Source organism: Spodoptera frugiperda, chromosome 23, assembly GCF_023101765.2.
Source record: "Spodoptera frugiperda isolate SF20-4 chromosome 23, AGI-APGP_CSIRO_Sfru_2.0, whole genome shotgun sequence".
Lineage (NCBI taxonomy): Eukaryota > Metazoa > Arthropoda > Insecta > Lepidoptera > Noctuidae > Spodoptera > Spodoptera frugiperda.
Genome location: NC_064234.1, coordinates 12,069,872 through 12,080,882, shown reverse-complemented (window position 1 = coordinate 12,080,882; position 11,011 = coordinate 12,069,872). Strand labels below are relative to the sequence as shown.

At 38.4% G+C, this 11,011-nt stretch overlaps 2 protein-coding genes across 3 annotated transcripts; one reads left to right on the top strand and one right to left on the bottom strand.

Annotated features, from left to right (window-relative positions):
- Positions 1-40: 40 nt before the first annotated feature.
- LOC118267332 (GTP-binding protein 10 homolog) lies at positions 41-1,335 on the top strand. The gene has a single exon (XM_035581266.2). It carries the CDS (start codon positions 137-139, stop codon positions 1,298-1,300), a length of 1,164 nt encoding a protein of 387 aa, XP_035437159.1. The 5' UTR covers positions 41-136; the 3' UTR covers positions 1,301-1,335.
- On the bottom strand, positions 1,326-10,838 carry LOC118267331 (BTB/POZ domain-containing protein 9). Of its 2 annotated transcripts, none has more exons than XM_035581264.2 (15): positions 10,659-10,838; positions 9,830-9,924; positions 8,168-8,331; positions 7,975-8,038; positions 7,685-7,841; positions 7,349-7,448; positions 7,019-7,147; positions 6,608-6,767; positions 6,103-6,325; positions 5,530-5,689; positions 5,152-5,279; positions 4,630-4,869; positions 4,413-4,491; positions 4,128-4,242; positions 1,326-3,804 (listed from the first exon to the last, which is right to left on the bottom strand). In XM_035581264.2, the coding sequence occupies exons 2-15, from the start codon at positions 9,900-9,902 to the stop codon at positions 3,548-3,550; spliced, it is 2,049 nt and encodes a 682-aa protein (XP_035437157.1). In that variant the 5' UTR covers positions 9,903-9,924; positions 10,659-10,838; the 3' UTR covers positions 1,326-3,547. The 2 variants fall into 2 exon arrangements, with proteins under 2 accessions (XP_035437157.1, XP_035437158.1); XM_035581265.2 differs by having other exon boundaries at positions 1,326-3,790.
- Positions 10,839-11,011: the final 173 nt, after the last annotated feature.

The following is an 11,011-nucleotide window of genomic DNA, read 5'->3' as shown; positions in this document are numbered from 1 at the left end:
TGTGGTTATCCCAACAATACAATAGCAATAAATCGTGAAACGGATTTTATACGTCACTTTATATCGAAACGAAAACAGACGGGCATAACCTTAATATTGCTTATATTATTACTAAAAATAGTATTCTTATTGAAAGATGGTGTTCATTTTTAGAACTTTATTCGCTGCAAGAGAGTTAAAGAAACCAAGAGGCTATCTTCGAAGTAAATTCTTAGATTCCGTCAGACTTCATGTCAAAGGTGGCACAGGTGGAACTGGTCTTCCGAAGTTTGGAGGGCTAGGAGGGCAGGGGGGTTGTGTTTACTGCATCGGGAAAGAAAATGCAAACCTCAAAAGCGTCATGAACAAGCATCGTGGCAAGACAGTTAGTGCAGGACATGGAGAAGATAGTCGTAAAACAAAAATAGTTGGTAATCCAGGCTCCGATGTAAAACTTGAAGTTCCACTTGGCGTAACTGTATATAGAGAAGATGGAAAAGTTTTAGGATCAATTGATAAAGAAGGTGAGACAGTAATATTAGCGAGAGGAGGGCCAGGAGGAACACCTGAATCAAATTTCTTGGGGCATCATGGACAGGTACATCACATACGTTTGGACTTAAAATTAATTGCAGATATTGGACTCGTTGGATTTCCCAATGCTGGCAAAAGCTCATTATTAAAAGCCATATCAAAGGCTCAGCCTAAAATTGCAAACTATCCTTTCACTACAATAAAACCTAACAAAGGAATCATTGGTTACCCAGACCTCAGGCAGATTTCTATAGCAGACTTGCCTGGACTCATAGAAGGTGCTCATATCAATGTTGGATTGGGACATAGCTTTTTGAAACATGTGGAGAGAACAAAGATTCTGCTGTTTATTGCTGATGCACAAGGATTCCAGCTCAGCCCTAAACATCCCAAGAGGTCATGTCTAGAGACTGTGTTGTTGCTGAACAAGGAGTTGGAACTTTATAATAGTGAATTACTACAAAAGCCTGCCATACTGGCTGTTAACAAGATGGATTTACCTGGCACCAATGAGATACTGACTAATATAAAAGATGCTTACAAGGATATTAACTCAGTCCTTGATACATTGCCAGAAGATGTGAGGCCAGAAAATGCAATATCTTTTGATGACATCATTGGTATATCTGCACTGAGAGGAGGGCCAGGGATACAGGAGTTGAAGGAGCTATTAAGAAGGAGATTAGACGAGCTGGCTGAGGAGACTGATCCAAACATAATACATCCTAGCAAAGTACTCAGACAATCAAGAGCTATTATTAAAGAAAGAGGAGCAAAAGTAACTTAATTGAAATGTAAATAATAAACTGCACTGTGATATAACTTGTCTCACTTTATTGTAAACATCCTTAAATAAATACATAGCTTAGATAAGAAATTGCATAGTTGCAAATGTAAACAATAAAACCCAAATGGTATTTGATATTTTATTAAACATTATTATAAGCTCCATAGTCTCTGCCTTACAACTACAATCACTTAAGTATTACTCAGCTAGCATACCAATTCACCTTAGTCTAAAATCTTTAAACCAATAGGTTCAAACCATTATCACAGTGAATCTTGTGTTACTGGGGCTGCCAAAATAAGGATGATAAAAATTGAGATAGAAATGTTACATATTTGTTCAAAATAGTAAGTTGAATTAGGTCCAGTAACCAGACTGTATCAAACAGAAAATAAAAAATTGGAAGCCCTTACACGAGTATTGAATGTTTTCGCATCCCTACTTTGATAGACAACCAGTAACCAGTTACGACATCCGAAATACCGAACCGATTTATAGTAATTAATGCCATCGCGTGTAATCAGCTTCTCAGTAAAATGTATCATAGGAACAAGAACATTGAAGAAACAGCTTAAGGAAATATGACACTTGTTGCCAAAAAGCTAATTACACAATTGCACTAATCAGCAACATCCTACAATAGAAAATATCTGCATAATAGATTTCGAACTATAATATTACACAGTAAAAACCCAACTGTTTTAAAGTAATAAAGAAATTCTACAATATTTTTTGTTTAGAGTAATACAATGACGGTAGTCAAGGTAACTACCGACAGATCGAATGAAATATGGAGTAAACAATATTATGTATTCATGTAACAACTACTTTAACGAATTAAGTTGATGTAATTTTGAAAATCATAGAGAAGTGCGCCATCATTAGAAACAGCGCAAAAACACCATATTTGTGACCAAAGCAGACATAGTAAACAAAATAAAAAGGTACAAACAAGCAAAGAGAAACAATGCTTTGTAAAAATAAAATAACAGTCTGCCCTATAACTTATGAAACAAAGCTTAACGAATTTGTTGTTAACACTATATCTACTTTAACGCGTATACGCCACAAGGCACAAGAAGAGAAAGCTAATACTTTATTTGGCGTAAGATCTATGTGCTAAAGAATATTCCGCTTAATTAAAGAACGAAAGCAAAAATTAACACTGTAAGTACCTACTTTAATTTTATACCCTTAACATGTTGCAGCACAAAAACTCATTTCATTAAAACTTTTACAGTATTTAAATGTACCTCGACTAAACGTTCTGACAGAAAACAGACTAGAAATATTATGCAAGCTTAAAAACTAAATAATAAAATCTCTGTTGTTTTGCCAATATTCCAATTTCAAAGCAAATAACCTCGGTCCCTAAACATAAAATTGCAAATATTTATTTGTATCGAACAAACAAATATTTACATGTTTGAATAAGCTGCACTTCAATTTGACGCATCCCTACCTAACATACTACGGTTATATACACGATAGAAAGACTTCTCTTGTTACCTTCTTTATAATCACATACTGTAAGCTGATGTTACACATACATTATGAACCGTCAAGGAAGTTAACAAGAGCAGAAGTTACACTTACTAAGTTTCTAAGATCATTAGAATCAACTAAGTAATTTTATTGTTCAGAAAATCATTCACACAATGTTAAAACCCCTACATAAGTAATATAGTAGGTATACAAAGTTTTTATAATAGTAATCTCTACATCTATGTATTAATTTCAAACATATTATCACTATCCGAAACCTACTTCTGATATTTATAGACGGTTTAATTCAGTACAAAGTAAAAACATAGAATTTATCCAAACTAATTTGTTCAGTAAAATAATTCGTTGAGAAAATAATATTATCGTTACATAATATTGCTTGACAGTCATCTACAAAAACGAGAATCAATGGATACTTGTATACATTCACAATTCTAAAACGGCGATATTAGTTATCTTGTATTAAAACAGCTTTCTCAGTACCATTGTCTGCCTGTAGACATGATATGCAACCCTGCTAACACTACATAGCCACCTTTTTACATCAGCCCCTAATTACGAAGAAAACTGGAGTTAAGCAACTGTATAAAACGAGGACTCGTGGTAACCAGTCTACATTCTACATTCATACATCAATATGAAGAGAATTATTATCAATTTTATACAGACATCAACACGTATAGTAGCGACACACTGTTACGTGAACATAGATAATACACAATTAGAGATGTGATAGTGATTTTAAGTATGTCGATTTCGTTGTCCATAGTATAAGTAGTGGAGCAGGTAGAGCGGCACGGGGCTGGTGGCGCGTTCAATGATCATACCTCTCCTCGGCCTCGGTGGCAGTCTCGGCGGGCGGCAGGCCGCGGCGGCAGGACCGCTCCGACGAGCTGCTGCTGGCGCGCGACGCGGCGGGGGACCCGGACCCCGCCCCGCCGCCCGCGCCGCCCCCGGCCGCGCCCGCGGACCCTGCGGCCCCGGCTGGGATACCGATACTTTAACACCACTTTACATGACACTCTTTGAATGCGACTTTATATTGTTGTTTAACATTACACGCCTCTCATATACGCAGAGGTGCATATTTCAATCCGATTCATTTGTTTCTAAAAGTAAAATTCTCAACTATACTTTACCCCAGCTGGGAATCGAACCCTCTCATTTGGCAGTAGTGCTCGCGACCACTCGGTCAACTAAGTAGTCAGATTTGTAATAGACAATAAAGTTTATTATCATAAATGTAACTTGAGGTTCGATATCGAAATCTCCCGTGTAGACAAACAAGTCGCAAATAGTAATGTAGGTATGTTTGTGTTACCGTTGCCGACGGGGTTGAGTGCGTTGTCGTGCGCGGGGCGCTGCTTCTTGGCGGCGGGGTCGTCGCGCGCGTCCTCCACCTGCGCCGGGCACTCCAGGTGGACCAGGTGGAATACCTACAAACAAATAATAAACATCGTAAGACAAACTATATAACAATAGTGCACTATTCTAGAAACGCTCGAAAAGTTTCAATTCATAAGCTGCGTGCGCGACGACCACAGTTAAATCTCTATTACCATATTGCTACACAAAAATGAATCATAATGAGGAATATTCACATTACCTCATTGACAGAATTGTTTGTGCCCACGATACGAATGATGGACACCGGCCGCGGCTTGAAATATATCACTTGCCATGACCTGCAAACAAACACGTCATTAAATATACAAGTCCGGATGCATGGATTTTCGTCTTTATCACAAGGTAGTAAAGTTAATAATTAATAGACAGTTCAAAGCAGCTTTAAATGTTAACTTTAAATTGGTATAAATAAATACCTGCAAGACTCCCTAGTGCGGTCACAGACCATCTCCCAATCCCAGTTGTTAAGCGAAGTCTCGACATAGTACGAGTAGTGGCGGTAGTCGCAGTCCCACAACAGCATGCGTATGGAGGAGAGCAGGTAGGGCTGCGCCAGCTGCACCACTATGGCGCCCGAGCCCAGCTGGTGGCACGTGTAGCCCTGGTCCCAGTCGTAGTTCTCCGTGTCGCCGTTGATTAGGGCGTTGCGGGAACGACTGTGGAGGTACAGTTGTTAGGTTTTACGGACATTTGTTGGTACCAGTCTAGAAAATTTTAGTGGATTATATGACTTTGTCGCATAGGGCTAGGTAGAAACTTCAGAGCCCCACCTATTTTATACGACACGGCCAACAAGACGACATGAACTAAACTAATTGATAAACATCAATAAAAACGGTGTCTCAAACAACACGTAATCAGTCATTTATCATAGACATATAAGCCAATGCTAATAGTGTAGACTGTTAAAGAGCTAGTAAAATAGTGGTATAGTGTACCTGATGCCCTCGATGACGACGGCGGAGAGGTCGACGGTGGCGACGTTGTGCAGCGGCTCGACGAGCCCGCCGCGCAGCGGGGGCACGCGGCACGTGTGGCGCGCCTCCAGCGCCACCGCGTGGAACACCTGCACACCACCACCACATTCTCAATGTTTGCCATTAACTCCACGCGTGGCAAGCAGGTTGAAGATTACCAAGAATTAGATTGATCAGACTACGCTGCTGCCATGGTCGACTCTCACGACATCCGCAGGAAGAGACCGAGTGGTGCCAAATTATATTCTAATCTGCCGCATCGGTAAGATGTAATACCATATCTAGTCTTTACTACATTAAAGTATCTAAGGGGGTAAGAGAAGTCACAGTCGAGAGTACCTTGTTAACAGTGTTGCTGGTGCCAACGAGCTTGATGTACTGTACGACGCGCGGCTCGAAGTACAGGTTCTGCCAGGAGCGGCAGAAGTAGTTGCTGTGGTCGATCACCCGCACCCAGTCCTTCTGGTCCACCGACACCTCTATGTAGTACGCGTACGATCTGAACAGGAGTGAATATTGCGTTTGAGGTAAAATAGACTCTGTTACACTACAACACAGAGTCTATTTTACTTTACCTTACCTTACCTACATAATTTTGAAACTTGCACGTATTACCTGATGGTAAGCAATCGCCGCCGCCCATGGAAACTTAAACACCAGAGGCTTTACAAGTGCGTTACCGGGTTTTTGGGAGTTAGGAATTTAAGGGTTGTTGTTCGGGAATGGGGAAGGGGGGAATTGGGCCTCCGGTAACCTCACTCACACAACGAAACACAACACAAGCGTTGTTTCACGTCGGTTTTCTGTGAGGCCGTGGTATCACTCCGGTCGAGCCGGCCCATTCGTGCCGAAGCATGGCTCTCCCACACTTTAGACCTTAAACTAAAAGTGTATTTAGTCATCAGCACATACCTATTGTCCCTGTCCCAGAGCAGCAGGCGTATGTTGTTGATGATGGTGGAGGTGGCGAGGCGCACGATGATGCCGGGGTTGTCGGGCGCGTCGTTGATGGTGTGTCGCGTGTAGCCGCGCTCCATGTCGTACGTCTCCGTGTCGCCGTCCAGCAGCGCCGACCGCATGTCGCCCGAGATCACGCGCGCGCCACGCTTCGGTGTCGCCACGTTCTCCTCCGGCACTGAGCAACAAACATCAGTACTTTAAGGTCCATTAAACAAAATCAGGCTGTCCTATTTATGCCACCCAAATTAATCAAAGAGCCTTCATTGCTCTTGCAGAGCTTAAATACGAAAAGCTTAAGATTATAAAATATTAAGTAAAAAGTGTCACAAAGTACCATCTCTACATCGTGGGACACTTATTAAAATGTGAAAAAGTCGCAAAAATGGCATTTTTTATTGGCATTGATATTAAGCAAAATCTTCATTGCTTATTAACTTACTGGTAATATAATACTTACATAGGAGGCCGCGGTGCCTTAACTCAGTGCTCTTGGTCTGCGTCTTCTCCTGTATGGCGTCCAGCAACATGTCAGGAGTGACCAGCGAGAACGGACGCACCACTGTCAGCAGCTCCTCCAGCGTCATCAGCGTTAGGCGGACGCATTTCAGTATCTTTTCCTAATAAAAATTAAATGATTAAATTAACTTAAATGATTAAGCTTCATCTAGTTATTTAAGAGATTGATATGTAAAAGAGTTGCATTGTAAGCTATTTGCAAAATAAATATAATTTATCATTATCATAAATTCTTGTTCTTTTTGTATTAGAAATCGTTCGGCGTTTGGTCACTATCTCGCCTAATAGTAAGCGATGATGCCACCTAAAAGTAACTCCTATTAACAATATTATTCTGTAGATTACAACTTACGATTTGCGCCTGTCCAGCTTCAGACTTGACCCACAGCTGGTTAGCGTTGAACCAGTTACAGACTGCCTTAAATATGTCCACTTCTGGCGCGAAGAAGGAGTCGCGTTCTAAGAGGCCCTGTAGTGCTTCCTGTGATAAAACGAAATGTATTAACAAACAGACGCTGAGACTTGTTATATGAGTAGTCGGCCACATCATCATCCGGTACAGGTTTCTTGAGAGGAGATTTGTCATAATCTTTATAGTTACCAGGCATAATACATACCTGGATAATAATTTCAAGATAATCTAATTAATAACAAGAGAAATCTTAGATGAGTATGTACTTACAACAGACAGTTGTAGGAAGGTGTCATGCTGCAACACTTCGATAGCGTTCCTGTCCAAGAAGTTGTAGCAGTAGTCCATAAGCGCCTTCAGCCCGTACAGTCTGCAACAATACTCATGATGACTCCTCAATAAATAACAATGTGGTACATGTCGCACCGGTCAGTTGTTGCTCTAGCTAGCGCTGTTCCCGAACAAGAAGACTTACGTATATTAGATAACCGTTTTTTTTTAAACTGTCAGTTGGTCTGGTTTTGTGCGCTCGTAATATTGGTAAATGGCAAAAATATTTATGACACTGAAAATATCAGTGGTTATAATATTTTTGTTTAACCATACCTGGCAGCATCAAGCACGGAGCAGACATTCCTGAGAGCGAGCACCTGCCTCAGGTAGTCGGATATGGCGGTCTCCAACTCCTGGAAATTGAACTGGTGTGCGAGGCCCAACATGTCAAGCACTGTGTCTTCTCGCAGCATTGACAGACCCATGTGACCTAAAAACGGAGAACATAAGTAATGATGATTCTATTATATTATAAAATGAATAGATTATATTACACAACCTCAAGACTGTGTGTAACTTAAACATTGTCTATAATGTCTGTTGTTATGAAAATGAGTACATACCTGAGTACACATATCGCAGAAGGGCCTTGAAAGCTTGGAGAGGGGCTTGCAGTTCCACCTCCGCCTAAAAACATATTTGAAAAGATTGGTAAAAGCTGATAAAGTGGAGGAAGTACGCCAGAATCGTGGTACACAGTGTACCAATTACTGAACTACTTCAACTGGAGATACTCCTGCTGATATTGTTCGTTACCTGGTTGGTCTCCCTCATGCCGCCATACAGCAGCGCCCTGAAGTAGTCGCTGCTGGCGGCCAGGATGACCTTGTGGGCGGGGATCCGCTGCCCCTCTACTATAAGGGTCACATCGGAGTACTCAGATGACAGGCACAGGGAGCCTATGTGTTCCGACAGGTGGCCTACACAAATACAAGTAGATGGGATGTAAGTCATATAAAAAAATCTGTAATTGTAGGATGCAATCAAGCCAGGATAGTTAACATTTGGGACGTCGTGAAAGGTTCGGAGGTTTAAGACTTCCCGTGCAATGGTATCGGTTCAAAACCTATAATGGCAACCTACAATTATCTTCTATTATTAAATAATTTTATTGCCAAAACATTATAATTTCTAAACCGTGTAAACTTTCGGTCTTTGGCCCTAATTCTATACGTAGGATTGATTAACCGCAGGTCGTCGTGGTCAGGAAGCATTGCCACACGCATCCGCTTTCGATATGTTCATAATAATGTCTAGACTGCAATGTGCAACCACTGATTGCCCAGTAGCAAGAAGTGCTCTTGGTAATGAAAATATTTCGAATACAAACTCCATACATAATATGAAAATATTTAGTAATTTTATCATGGAACACTCTGCAAACGACAATATCCTTATTTACATCGATATTGCTCCAGTTACTTGGTCATTAGGTTAGCATGTTCGTGTGCGGAAGGCATTTGTGAATACGTATAAAATAACACGCAACTGCTACATTTTGCGTGTTCGAAAAATTAGAGACAAAAAATATATTGCATAGCAAGGCCAGGTATAATTATAAATTATAATCTATTGATACTGTTAATATATGCTGAGCTTTGTAATGATGGGTTAGGTGACAACAAAGCGCGAGGTTACAGTCAATATTACTTACTTCTGTGTGGACTCAATTTACTGACCGGTATTAAATCTAGGTATGAATAGTATAACAAATAATTTACTTATGTTTTCTGCATACTGTACCTCCTGTAGAACAAGTTCTGTACTCTGAACCATTATTGATATTTTCTGCTATTAAAGGCATTGGTGTTTTCATATCAGATTTTTATGCCATTTATACTTCCATAAAATAACTCTACAAATATTTTTTATAAGAAAACTTTCACATTATTGACCAGTGATTTTACAACTTCTTCATAATGTTTACAAATTATAATCATATTTTTTTGTGTTTACTTAATACAGGAATAAGGTCAATATACAGTATTGTTTGTCCGTACTCCCTATGCAATTATCACTTGTACCATACAGGCTAACTTGTGGTGCATAGTAAGATTTGCTCTTACATGATTACTATAGCATAATTTTTGATAACTGTGTGAATTTTTCTTCAATAAATTAAATAAAAATAAAGATAAATAACAACTGTATTAAACAGTTTTGATGCTTCAAACTCAAACTGAATATATTGGTAGCCATATCACTATCCTCAAGCAATCTAATATGAATACGAGCATTCTAACAAGAATATAGTTATAAAATACTTGAAATTTAAGTAGGATGATTATTTTATGTGACATAGAATTGTACACTCTAATAAAATGGGCATAAAGATCATGATTTAATGTATCTACTTAATATTATGTTAAAAATAATAAACTAACTGCTAATGAAGTGGTAAGTGAATGAATATCTTACTAATGTGTTCAATGTCCCCGATGCGTGCACTTGGTGTGTTGTTCACGCTCATGTACTGGTGCTGGCTACTCATTGTCCACGGATCTCATCAAGCTCTGCAAATTTATATTGGAGTCAAACAAACTAGTTTGATAATTAGACAAATAAATTAATTTAAAAAGCTTATTCACTATAGCTATGAAGTGGTTTATTTAATATAATGTACAATAAGTACAAATACAAATATTTTTATGTTAAACTATTTTAATGTGTATGGTCATCAAGAATAAGAGTGTACCAAAAATCTGATAGATCAATCAAGTACTAAATTTGATTAGTAAATAAACAGGTCAATCTAAATAAAACAGTTTAAAAAGAAAATATACTTAATGTGATTGTGATGCATGATTCAATATTTATTTATTAAGTAGTTTCTTGGAAATAGATGAATACACATTTTATCATAATGGTAGCAGGAAGCAGAGTAGGTACTGATACAATGACACTATATTTACAAATTCAAGGGATCCCCCAACAGAAAAATATAATCTATTGACATTGTACACAGAGCTACCAAGTTTTATCGACAAATTATGCTTCGTTGAAAAGGCTTCCTATATAGCACTCCTAGATACGTGTACACTAACAGAACATACAAAGAATTATCTAGAATTCATATTGACTTTAAGCACATACGAAATTGTATGTAGTAGTACACAATCCAACTGTGTGTCGACTTTTTATTCAGAACAGAACTATAAAATGAGCTTACTACGTTCCTAACGTCTCAAAAATATTCTTTAGTAAGACATATTTTTATAAATTACAATAAAAAAACATCTATACATACGCATTAAAGATAATCCACGTCTATCAATAATGTTAATGTTTTCAACTTAGTGTAAAGTAGACAATGTGATTATTTTCAAAATGTATTTTGTTTTGTAAATAATTATCCGAGTTTTTTTATTGCGAAATCCTCAGAATAAAAATATTTTTGACAATATTATGACAGGAATAGAATTGTCAAATTGGCATTTTAATTTCTAATCTGTAACTTAGATACTGGTGTGTGAAACAAAGTCTTTTAAGAGTGCATGATAAGTGTATGTTAATTTACTATTTGGGACTTTAATTTAAAACGTATATATCTCTTATAATACATTAATTCTACTCTGACGAGTAAGACAACTTTTTTAGAAA